A 12566-nucleotide genomic window follows, 5' to 3' on the forward strand; every position below is an offset into this window, starting at 1 on the left:
ATTAACATTTTAATTAGAGAAATAAAAATAATTTTGATAATAGCATCAATTTTATTTTATTACTATATAAATAAATAGATTGTTTTATGTTGATACATGGCGTTGATAAGGAGGGTGGAGTTTTACGTTTGATCAAGCTTGGATTAAAAATTGGTCACCTATAGCCAACTCAAAATTTTTTTTTTGAAAGTTTTAGGAATATCTAAAAGTCTTATCAGAGAGTTAAAGGTCCTAATTATGGTGACTACATAGAAGCAAAAGTATTAATAAATTAAAATGATGACTATATATAATTTGTTAAACCTTTCATTAAATATAAAATATGTGGTTGAAAGTGGTATTAGCACATGAAATTTGATACCGTTTTCTTTAATTAATGATTATAGAGTTAAATTCTTAACTTCATACACACATATATATATATATATATATAAAACTAAAATTATCACTTTATTCATAAAATAAACATATCAACAATGAGTTAAAAGAAAAGTAGTATCCTCGTTTATTTTTTTTTCTTTTAAGTTCTTAATTACAATTTTTTAAATATAATTTTATTCAATATATAATTTTTTTAAAACCTTTTTTTAATTTGTCTATTACTTTTTCATTATTTAACTTGCTGAATTACCTCGAAGATATTTTCTCAAAAATGTTTGTAAGGTAACCTATTTGACAATAATTACAAATAAATGCTTGAGAAAATTTAATTTGAATGTTTTTAAACATGATATATAACAATAATAAAGGTGTCCTAAAAAATAATAATAAAGGTTGGTTCAATTAGTGAGTTCAATTTTTGTTAAAATGTAAAAACTTTATTGACAATCAATTTGCAAATACTTTTGTGAATGTTCTTTGAATCTTGTGTCAATTTCTGAAATCTAATTTATGTAAACTTTCACCTCATACGTCACCCCCCAAAAATGGTGTGTAACAAAGTTGTTAAGAATCTGAAGAACATTCGATAAGAATCAATAATTAATTTCAAGTGGCATCAGAATTCAGAATCTTGGTATATAGTCGTGAGAAAAATGATACAGTTCAAATCTTCACATGTATATATAGCGAGGTTCTTATGTTATAAAAAGTTTATGCTTTATTCCCTTCTACTACTTCTATCTTCTATGTATACACACCAGCCATGGACATGTTATGGACCATCGATGGCTGGCTTAATTACACTATAAAATAGCACATTATAAAATATAGTGAAGAGAATCAGACCACCAGCTAAAGTTGCAAGAAACGAATCAGAAATTTCTAACTTGTCATTGCCAATGGCTTCTTCTTTGGGAAACTTTACTTCAGAAGCTGCAAAAGTGTAAGTGAAAAATGTGTAGGTCAAGAATCATTCACAGGAGAATTTTGAATGGCCTTAGTTGTTAACATACCCTTTATTATAATATTAGTGAATCAATTATGGTTTATTCATGTTATGCAATATTTGAAAAAAAAATAATGATAATAAGTCATTTATAATATGAGAAAAAAAATATGTACACTAATTTATATATTGTCATTTAATAAAAGTATATGATAAACTTGTTAATTAACTCTAACAATAATCACCTTAAAAATCATTAAAAAAATTAACTTTTATTTGGTTGATCTCTTGACGATGTAAAATCTTTTATTACATATTTATTAAAATTTTATTATATTTTAAATAAATTATTCATAAAATTCTGACACAAGTCACACAATCTTTTTTATGAGGTAAAATTCATATAAATCTTATTAACATATGAGTCTCATTCTCTGTTTAGTGGGTTTCAATCTAAAACTAATAGTCTGATACAATACAACCTTTGTGATTTTTAATTAATACAAGTAAATGTGTTTAAAAACAAAATGTTTTTATAAGTGACACTTCTCACTATCAACATTGAGCATATACAAGGTCCAAGGTAAGACCAATACTTTCTGCATCTTCCCTTTTTACTTATCAATTTCCTTCCACCTCTTTCATAATTTTATTCAAGCAGAAGATATCAAGCCCAATAGTAAACACCAGACAAAGCCACAAAGGTAAAACAAATTATAACCCAAACCATTTAAAATAACTTCAATTTGAAAACTTTATGCTAATTGCACAAGTGATTGAGGGTAATGGGAATTTAGATTAAAAAACACAGGGATTGTCTAACTTACCACAAATATTGGTTGATGTAACTAACAAAATTGCACTAATTATCTTTAAAGTATATAATCAATTGACCAATTAGATTGTTGAACCCCATTTTTACTTAAGGTAAATTAGACAACTCCAAAACATAAATCACTAGAAGAATCAATCAACAATTTTAGTTATGGAATGAGGATAAAAAAGTAAAGAGTAAGTACCTCTTAGCTTTGAAGTGGAGGCTTGTTTATTAGAGAGAGACTGGATTTGGTCATCAAGCTTTTTGAGTGCTTCTCTGGCCTTTTCTGGGTCTACCTCATATTGCTGTGATTGTGAATCTTCCTTCACTGCATGAACTATTATGCCACATGAAGAAGAATAAGGGGTTTTGATGAACCTATTTTCCTTGAAAATGCCTTCATTAATGTGTCTAGAAAGTGGAACAAGAAGTGGTGGTGGCTGCTTGTAGAAGCTAAGAAGCTGCTTGGAGAACAACATTTGAACGTGTGTTGGAACTGCTCCTTCTCTGTTCAGTGTTCACTCACCCAAATATCTAAAACACAGCACAAGCAAGTAAATTGTATTCAAGATAATGTTTTGTCTCTACATTCAGCCTGAGAACGACCTTTTATTTATTTTATTGATTTAGAATTTATGATTAATCTTTTTTATTGCCTAAGAAAATAATTGCCTAAGAATACTGATTTAGAAATTATGATTAATTTTTTTTATTGATAATTATATCAAAGTTTTATGTGTGTATACAGGATTGTCAAGAAAATTTGAGGTCTTAACAAATTTTATAAGTCATGTTTTGACATATTTTATTATATCTATTTAATTATTTTAATTTTTGAATTGAAATTTTTAATTAAATTTTAATAATCAACTAATTTTAAAATTTTATTTAGTGATAATTCATTTGATCATTATCTCATAACATATATAATTTATATCAATTGGATTTAAATAAATTAATTTTAGTTTTTTTTTCGATGACAATGATTGCAAATATTTCAAATTATTCCATAAACATTACATAGATGCAAATTTTTTTAGTATAATTTAATATTTTTAATAAAATATTATTTTTTTAATGTTTTTTTTTAATATTTTCAATTTTAAAAAAAGTCAATATTACTAATATTAAATTAATACTTACTAACTAATATTAAATTATATTATTTATTTATATTAAAATAATATTTGATTAATAGAAGTCATGTTTTATGAGCGTAGATTAATCCTTGATTATTAGTTTTTAGATATTGTGTGGATTATATTCATGAAAAAAAAAACTTTTTTTTATCTTTTTTTTCACTTTTATGAGATATAAAAATAAAAATATAATTTAATCTATTAATTAGATTTAATTACTTATTTGATCATGAATTTTCATAAATTTTACTTTTTAAGTCTTTATAGAAAAAAAAATTATTTTTATAATAAAAAATATTGCAGATTTTATTCTCTATATATACTATTTTTGTTTCTTTTATAATAAAAGCTTATAAATTATAAAGATTAAAATAAAAAAAATATATGTATGGAGAGACTAAAATAAATAAAGACTTAAAAATAAAATATATTAACTATATATATATATATATATAAATTTATTAATTATTATATTATTTATTTAATATCAAAGTCATAATTAATGTATGTACCAAAAAAAACGTCTTAATTAATGTTATAATTATTATGATGATTGATGTTACTATTGACAAAAATTTAGTGATAAGACTAAAATTGTAAGTTTTTATAAAATTATAATACTATAATTATAAAATTTTGGGAGCATTGCCAATTAAATGTCACAAAAGTAACAAAGATTATAATTTAGTCAAATAAAAAATGTTTAAAGATAATTTTAATCTTTTTAAAATATACGTGTTTTAATTTTGACTTTTATAATTATTTTTATTTTTTATCTTTCTAAAATTTAAAATATTATTTTTAGTTATTATTATGCTATTAATTTAACTACTTATTTGACCATATCAGATGTTATCCCGTGATATTAATAATACCATGTCAATTTAAGTTTTTTTTTTTTTTTATAGTATCTTAAGATAAGTTTTATTGGTCCATCTTAAAATCATCATTAAATACAAAAATAATGATTTTATATTTTAAAAAAATGAAAGAAAAAAATGTTTTATTAAAATAAAAATAAAAAATTTACTTATTTTACAATGATTAAAAATAATATTTATAAATATTAAAAATAAAAAACAATATTTTCTTAAAAAAAAGAAATTAAAATTAACTTATCTTACACAAACTAAAATATATTTAAGTTAATAAAAAGATTATAAGATAGTAGTTGATTGCACTTGAATCTTGAGATTCACTTTAGTTGATATTAAAATGTTAGAAAAATAGAAGAAATAAAAAGAGAGAGAGAGAGAGAGCGTAGGGTAACAGACAGAGAAGGAAATGAAGAAGTCTTCGGGAGGCGCAGCTGACAAGAAGAGGGTCCGACGCTCCGCCGCACCAGATCCCACCTCTGACGCCCCTCCTAGGGTTAGGGTTAGGGTTTCCAATTCCCATTCCCAAATCTCTCTCTATTCGCTTCCTTACTCAACGTCTTTTCTACTCCATTTTCGTCCCTACCAAAACCCATCTCATCAATTTTTCCGATTTCATTTTTTTACGATGTTAGGGTTTCAGTAATGCACTCACTGGAACCGCTCAAGAACTATAGCCATATTTGAAATGAGATGTGTTGATTGGCGTGAGTGTGATAGTGTTGTTTTCAGCTCAATTTTTGCATTCCATTTAGCCCTTCGTTATAGGGTTTTTGCTGCCATTGTAATTTTTTTTTTCGTTTTTCAATTTCATTGGATTTTTTTAATGGGAAGGAGAAATTAGGGAAGCTTGAGACTTTACTGTGGTTGAGTTGTTATTGCCATTTGATTTGGTTGATCCTTTTGATGTCAATCCATGATTTTCTGAAACCCTTTTTTTTTGTTCTCGTTTGTATTATGTCATTGTGCGAGTCGTGTTCAATTGTGCTATGTTTTTGAGTTGTTTCTGACTGTGTTGGGCTTGTTTTGTTTTCAGAAACAAGCTGTCAAGAAAGACGTGTTCCAGGTGTTTGCTGAGAAGGTTAGAGACCATAAGGATTTGGTTTCGAGATGGGCTGTTCTACAAGAGACGCGGGTTGAGTATTTTAGAGGGAAGGATTTTGTGAGCTTCTTGAAAAACCATCCGGAGCTCAAAGATATTCTAGAATCAGATAGGAATTTAGAAACAGAGGAGATTGCTGACATTCTACTTGCAAAAAATCTTTTGGTGCGCTGTGACCGAGTTGTAAAAACTGTTCGTCCTGGGAAGAAAAAGTTGTCTACCTGGCCTGCTCATTTAGAGATTTTCCCCGTAAGTGCTTTTTATTTTTGGTTTGAGTTTGACTTTTCTTTCTGCAATTATTGAGTTGCAATGGTTATATCACCAGCTTTAACTTGTATGTGCGTGATTGCTTGAATGTGGAATGTGGATCTCTCAATATTTCAGAATTTTCTGGTTCTGTAATACTGACCTATTTGATGTTTCCCTTTCAATCCCGACAAGCTGTTGATCAAGCCTTTTTTTTTTTCTTGCTATGGGGTGGGGGGCTAGGATTTTCATGTCTTATTGCTGCAGTTCTCAGATCACTTATATCTGGGATGAGGGTTGGAAATGAGATTTATTATTATAGGGAGTCCAAAATAAATTGATTGAAGGATTTTAAGATAGAGCTCAGTTGGCAAATGTAATATTACTATATTGTACAAAGATAAGGCCATTAACCCGATGAATTTGTTTTTATTAATAGCGGTGTTATACCAGTTCTCTTCTACTGAAAATCTAAAATGGGGATCAACCCCCACCCCCCACAGTGTCATTTTGTAAAAAAAGAGGTTTTACCCCTTCCAGACCTTAATCGAAGGCTAGGGCATTTACTGGTTTCCCACAAGCTTAGTTGGAGACGGATTCTCTGTCAGTTTTCCAGTGACTGTAACCCTTTTCTGGTGATTGTGACCTTCTGTTCTCTTGCTGGCTGCATTCTGTTTGTTTCCCACCACATTCCAGTGTTTATTTGTCTTTTTATTGTTAATTATGAATATTTATTAGCTTTCTTTTTTAATTATTGAGCAATTATATGGATATAGTATAAATAAATTATTGTATACTCTTACTCTGTTTATAAAATATCATAATAATTGCCATTCCACTATGCACTATTACACCACAAGTATTTTTGGGGTCAGCTGCCATGTGCCACTTTCCAAGATTGATAACTATGCTGCTGATTTAATCATCCTAATTTATTGGTCACCTTTTGTTTACTCCCAGTTTCATCATCTTATTCTGTTGGGTTTTATCTAGCATAGGTATGTTTGCATTTGTAGGTGTCTGTTTTTTTGAATTATAAGTAACCGCTAGTTGGTGCATTCATAGTCAAGTCTATTTTTGTGCTAGCTATATATGTATGATGCATCATATTGTATACTTACACAATTATATTTTAGCTTATCTATTTTTGTAATCAAGTATATTCTTAATCTTGAAAATAATAAATAAAACTGCTTATTAAAAACTTGCGGGAAGAAATATGAGCATTGAAAGATATTCATGGAGTTTAAATGCATTTTCTATGTTAATATCATCAGTGTCTGGTTTTTTTCTGCGCCTGGTTAAGTGATTAGGTTTCTTTCTGTGTTTGAATCTAACAAAATTTGATTGTCTGTGGCAGGAACAAGTATTTTCTGAAAACGATGCTTTTTTCGCTTGGACATTTGTAAAACGCCATCCACTTTGGCAGACACTGCTCTCATTTTTCTGGCCTGTGTTAACGTTGGCTATTTGCTTGTTTCCTGTGTACCCTCATCGCTGCAAGCTATTAATACTTTACTCATGCGCTGGGATCCTTTTTCTAATTCTCTCTCTACTATTGAGTAAGTTTTTCTTTCCTTTAATATTTGATAGTTTTTGCCTAGTTTCTTTTCCTAGTTTTAATTACCCTCTATGTTGCATGAGAATGGCTATGGTACTATATCTGTACAAAATACCACATTTTTAAATTTGAAGGTATTGATATGTTAATATAATTTTTAAAATTATATAAATGAAAATATAAAATATTTATAGATTGTTGTGAAAACATCTGCAATAAAATAAATTAACAAACTTGCATCTAAATAGAGAAACGAACATGGAAAAATTATAAGGCTAAAAAATCCCTAAATATAACTAAAAAATTGTCATTTTTGTGGGAGGGAATTGATCTATCCTATACCTTATGCATGCCTAGCTATACCCCTAATTGCACATAGTCTCGTTAGAATCATACTCAAGAGAATCATCCTCAACAAGAGGTAACCAAAAGGGCCTTGGCCCACCAAAAGTTGGTGGGCCGGGTTGGGCATCCTAGCCCGCTAGCCTGCCTAATTCTTTTTTTATTAAATTTTTAATATTGAATTTAAATAAGTCAAATGAGATTTATTATATAAGTAATTTGTAATTTGTTGTACAATAAATATGCTATGCATTTGATTATTTTACTATATGTATGTAATTTGGGATTTTTTGTGTAGTAAATTTGTTGGAAGAGTTATTATTATTATTATAATTACATATATATTTTATTATGTAGCAAATCAAAACAAATATGTTGTAATTTGAGATTTATTTTATTATTTAGTTACACTAATTTATGTGGATTCTTTAGATATTGAGAAAGAAATATGTTGTAAGAGATATCCAAAAATAAATATGCAAATTTTTGTTTTTTTTTTTTGTTTTTTTTTTTTTTGAAGGATCGGCCTGCTAATCCATCCTTAGGTGGGATGGGTCAGGATGTCCAATTCGTTTTCCCTTGGAAGGCCAACTTGGCCCAGCCTGTTTATGGCAGGTCAACGGCAGGGCAGGCCTAAACAGGTCGGAGTAACTCGTTTTGTCATCCCTATCCACATGCTGTGTTCTACTTTCTTTTAAGTAATTAATTTTGATAAGTATTCAAACGTACCTAACATGTTACTGGCACCCAATATGTAGAAGTACCCATGCTTCAGAGATTACCCTTTTGGACTGTTACTAGATTTCGTGTCTCAAGCTAATTCCATTATATGTTTAAGCGTTATACCATGTGCACAATCACATTCTTGATTCATTTTCTAGTAACTAGGTAATCAAGAAAAGAGGAGAGAAAAAGCATTCATTAGGTTTTTATAAAGTCTTTTCAGATCTCCTAACATGCATTAGGAGAGAAAACTATTAGCGTGCATCTTTATTATGTGTGCTTTTGGGTTTTGAGTTTACCATCCCATCTGATATAAGTTCTGCTTGCTATTCCTTGTGTACCATTTAGGTTTTGACAATGTCTTTTTAGATCTCGTATTTGCAATCCCACCTTCTTATAGCATGTATGGGAATGACTATTTCTGAGGAAATATTTTTGTTTTCAAATGTTATTTCAGGAAACTGGCAAAAATAAACAATTATTTCTTTAAAATAAATTGAATCCAACTTGTTGTAACTTGATGATTTCTAGAATATCTTCCGTAATACTTGGTTGTTATTGGTAGTTAGAACTTTTAGATTAAAAGTGGTTGGTTATGTGAAATATGCTTCTTGAGTTGAGTGCACCACATTCTGCTTGAGTGGTTCGTTTGGCCTCATGAATGTTTTCTTTTTTAATATTGTAGTAAGAGGTACAATATTTGGCGCTTTATATATTCTTCTTGGAAAGCGAATCTGGTTTTTTCCTAACATCCTTGCCGAGGAAGCAACACTGCGGGAGTTGTTCAGATTTTGGCCTAAGAAAGATGAAGAGGAAAGGCCCAAGTGGACAACAAGGCTATTCTATGCTGGGGTAGCTGTGCTGTTCATATTATTACTGAGGCATCATGCCCCCGATGAAGCTGCCAGAGCAAGGTAAGTCCCAAACACAATGCTGATGTTCAAACTCGGCTTAAATTCCTTTCTACTTGGATCTATGAACCCATAAAGGGAAAAACTATTTGTAGTTGGTCTTTCCAACAGTTGCAACATATTGCTTTGGTTTTTATGCAGATACCAGAAGAGGGTATCTAACATCATTGATGATGTTCTTGAATGGTCTCCAAGTTTAGCCTTGTCTGGGATGATGGACAAGCAACAAAATGTGGCTAATGCCACAGGGTCCGCCTCCGATGCAAGCACAACTGGACCGGAGGATGCAACTCCAGCTGATGGTGATGATGCAAAAACATTCACGGAACAGGATAGTAATACTGAAGAAGTGATAGGGTATGTGGATGAAGATAAACATCATGATTAAATTTTAATCATATACCTAAATGAAATATACTTAGTGACTAGTTCACAATTTTCCTTTTGAGTGTAAAAGTACTATGTATGAAATAATAACAGTAAAAGTGATCGCTTTCAAATCGATGCTCTTGAAGGATTTTGTTTTTCTTCCTCGTTATGCTTCTCGACGCGTTTCTTTATACCTGAGAGTTGAGATGACTCTCCACTCACACGCCATATACGTCTTCATACAATATGAAAAATAGATTATTTCAATAACATATTATATAAATAATCGATTATATGAAATTTGGTTTGAATAAATTTGACGATAAGTGGTTTTAAAATATTTTAGTTAGTTTAAATAAACAAAAAAATTATTTTTTATCTAGTAAATAAGTTTAAAAGAAAAGAAAGCTGTAGAAAAATATTCATAAGTTTCAAATATTCAACTTTATAAAAATATATTATTTTTCAAAGAATAATGTTTATAAATTTCAGCTAATTTCTCCAACAACTAACTTTTTTCACAAAGAACTGACAAGTGGGAAAATAAGTTTTCCCGAACACACTATCTATTGATTCCTAACTTTTTAGTTAATTTTTTTGTAGAAATAAAATTTGTAACACCTAGAGCCAATGAAGATCATCTCTTCTTCTGACTTCTCCTGAAATGCCTAGATCCTTTCTTTAGGTGGGAATTGGGTAGCTGATTTAAAGATTCAAGCTTAGAAACTGTGAATCTTAGTGAGAAGTCATCGTATGAGGGGTTTTCAGGATCTTCTCCATTTTCTCTTCCTCTCCTTGTTTAGTGAATATTGAGGTAAGGGAAGTTTGTTGCTTAAATCTTTAAGATGATTTTAAGTTGTGATTCAAGTTATTTAACACATTGGTGGCTCAATTGTTAAAGATTGAAGTTGTTTTTTAAGTTGTAAAGTTGGAGTTTTCAAGTGTAAGGAGGCTTGTGACTAAAGGAAGTTGAGATTTATGAGTTTGATGTTGTATGATGAAATTGATGTTGAATTCATGATATATATGATGTTTAGATGTTTTTGATGGTTTGTATTAAATGGATCATGTTTTTGGTAGTTGGATTTGATGAAAGAAAGTGAATCTCCATGAAAATGATCAATGATTTGCCCAATAAGGACGAATGCTCACTCAATGTCCATTCAAGACTAGGGATTGTCTGCCCAACATTGTGATTGTCGCTCAATGATGTGATTGTTGCTTAGCAATAAGGACCCACAAATTGATTTGTTCATTCAACAAGCTTTTGGTTGCTCAATGACGAGTTCTAAAGGAGCAATGTCACTCAATGAGCTAGAGCGCACCTAGCGAGGAAAGCCACAAAGAGTTTTTCTCGCTAAGTGAGAATAGTTCGTCCAACGAAGAGTCTTAGAGAGCTTAGGTTGCTTAACAAGACTGCTTGGCGTTAATGAGATTTTTGTTTTGTGAAACTTATATATTATGTTCTTTTACCTATTTTCTTGATGTAAGTTGATGGTAATTGAATCTAATTCATAGTATGTTGATATATAATTATGTATGATGATGATTTAAGTTGGCTAAGTTAAAAGTAGCTTGTTGTTTGAAGCTATGTGAAGTGAGTTGTGATGGACATGTAATGCATTTTGCAAGTTGAAAGTTGCATAAAAATTAAAGGAAATAAAAGTTGTTTTAAAAAATTTAAATATCCCATTATATGGGTGGATATCTGTCATGGTGCTCTAAGAGTTCAAAAGTTGAAAAAGAACCTTTAGTGGGAAAGTTGTCTCTTGACTAGGAAGTTGTTTAAGTTATCTCCTCTAGATTTTTCAGTTGAAATAGCATGGTGGAAGCTTAACCATACCTTCCATAAGCAACCAACAAGTAAGGTACAAGGTTGAAGGCCAAAATCTCAAATTGAGTACTGGAAAATGTGCACATTATTTGAATGATAGTTGAGAAACTAATTCTATATAAGCTTAGTTATGCATATTTAGGTCGTAGTAAACTTATACCCAAATTGTTCTCTTATTGCCAATAATACTTGACTTTCCTAGTGTAAGTAGAGAAACTTGAGAAATCAATTCTAGTCACCATGTCAACCATTGTTTTTGGTTTTTACATCAATTGTTGTGGTTCGATAAGATCAAGCTACTTTGTAACATCCCATTTTCTAAAAATAAATGATAAATTAGAATAATTAGAATATTATAAGAGAAATATTTTTTTTATTAATAAAATAAAAGGGAGAGATAAATAAGGGGATTTTGGGTTAGCTCTAGGCCCAACACAAGGCTAATTAAAAAGAAGAAAGAGGGTAGGGGTTAGGATACTATGCGTTTCTAAAAACCTAAAGCACTCATAAGAGAGAACTAAGATGAGACCATCAAAGGATGCACAAATTAGCAGTCAAAGCTAAATTTTTTTTGAACAACCAAAATGTATTACTTTGTAGCACTAGGGCTGCTACAAACCCATAATTACAAGAATTGGTTATGAGTAATTTAGCCCAACAAGATAGCCCAAATTACATAATAACCAAAGACTAACATGTGTAAAATGAATTCAATCCCTTTGGCTATATTTTGTTTAGCCCAAAATAGCCCTATCCGTCCATTGGAGGCAAAATTAAAGGAAGTTAAGATACTCGGGCCCACTATCAACTATCCCACCCGCTTTGCAATTAAGAGGAGATACAAAGCTACATGAAGCGCATTGTTCAACAAGATCGTCACTCTAGGTAGAGAGAAGTAAGATTGTTAAAGTCATGGGCATATATAAAGGATAAAGGTAGAGAGACGATCTTCAAGCCTCTTAGAGTGATGAATTTAATTTGTGTAAAGACATATGAATGAATTGATGATTGACTTCTATTTTACTCTATGAATTTGTGTGTTGATTCATGTTGTATTTACATATTGGTGTTGAATTTAAGTGATGATAAGTTAGGGTGATGTGTGCATAAATTGGAGTTTTTGATGATTTGGTTGAATATTTTACATAATTAACCGATTAACTAATTAGAGTTTCATTTATTGGGTTGAAAATTAGATATTTGGGGCTATAGTTTAGACTCAAAAATCTCATAAAATGTTAAGAAAACAACCATGTTATGTGAGTTATAAGATAAGTCTCAAGTTCTATGCACAAAATGTAACATTTGAAATTTGTAAGC

The 12566-nt window shown here is 30.0% G+C and overlaps 2 protein-coding genes across 3 annotated transcripts; one reads left to right on the forward strand and one right to left on the reverse strand.

Moving 5' to 3' along the window:
• Positions 1-992: 992 nt before the first annotated feature.
• LOC109802947 (uncharacterized) lies at positions 993-2695 on the reverse strand. Its single transcript, XM_020364379.2, has 2 exons — positions 2347-2695; positions 993-1314 (listed from the first exon to the last, which is right to left on the reverse strand). Exons 1-2 carry the CDS (start codon positions 2621-2623, stop codon positions 1154-1156), a joined length of 438 nt encoding a protein of 145 aa, XP_020219968.1. The 5' UTR covers positions 2624-2695; the 3' UTR covers positions 993-1153.
• A 1795-nt stretch (positions 2696-4490) lies between these two features.
• On the forward strand, positions 4491-9545 carry LOC109800415 (translocation protein-like protein). Of its 2 annotated transcripts, none has more exons than XM_020361205.3 (5): positions 4491-4654; positions 5195-5509; positions 6867-7068; positions 8818-9046; positions 9185-9545. In XM_020361205.3, the coding sequence occupies exons 1-5, from the start codon at positions 4568-4570 to the stop codon at positions 9429-9431; spliced, it is 1080 nt and encodes a 359-aa protein (XP_020216794.1). In that variant the 5' UTR covers positions 4491-4567; the 3' UTR covers positions 9432-9545. The 2 variants fall into 2 exon arrangements, with proteins under 2 accessions (XP_020216794.1, XP_020216791.1); XM_020361202.2 differs by having other exon boundaries at positions 4492-4660.
• The last annotated feature ends 3021 nt before the right edge of the window (positions 9546-12566 follow it).

This window comes from Cajanus cajan, chromosome 3 (assembly GCF_000230855.2).
Source record: "Cajanus cajan strain Asha chromosome 3, NIPB_CcT2T_4, whole genome shotgun sequence".
Lineage (NCBI taxonomy): Eukaryota > Viridiplantae > Streptophyta > Magnoliopsida > Fabales > Fabaceae > Cajanus > Cajanus cajan.

Coding starts and splice junctions, on each gene's coding strand:
- LOC109802947 (XM_020364379.2), bottom strand. CDS start 2,623: ATGTTGTTCTCCAAGCAGCTTCTTAGCTTCTACAAGCAGCCACCACCA. Junction 1,315..2,346: donor CTCCACTTCAAAGCTAAGAG/GTACTTACTCTT, acceptor ACACTTTTGCAG/CTTCTGAAGTAAAGTTTCCC.
- LOC109800415 (XM_020361202.2), top strand. CDS start 4,568: ATGAAGAAGTCTTCGGGAGGCGCAGCTGACAAGAAGAGGGTCCGACGC. Junction 4,661..5,194: donor ACGCCCCTCCTAGGGTTAGG/GTTAGGGTTTCC, acceptor TTTTGTTTTCAG/AAACAAGCTGTCAAGAAAGA. Junction 9,047..9,184: donor GATGAAGCTGCCAGAGCAAG/GTAAGTCCCAAA, acceptor GTTTTTATGCAG/ATACCAGAAGAGGGTATCTA.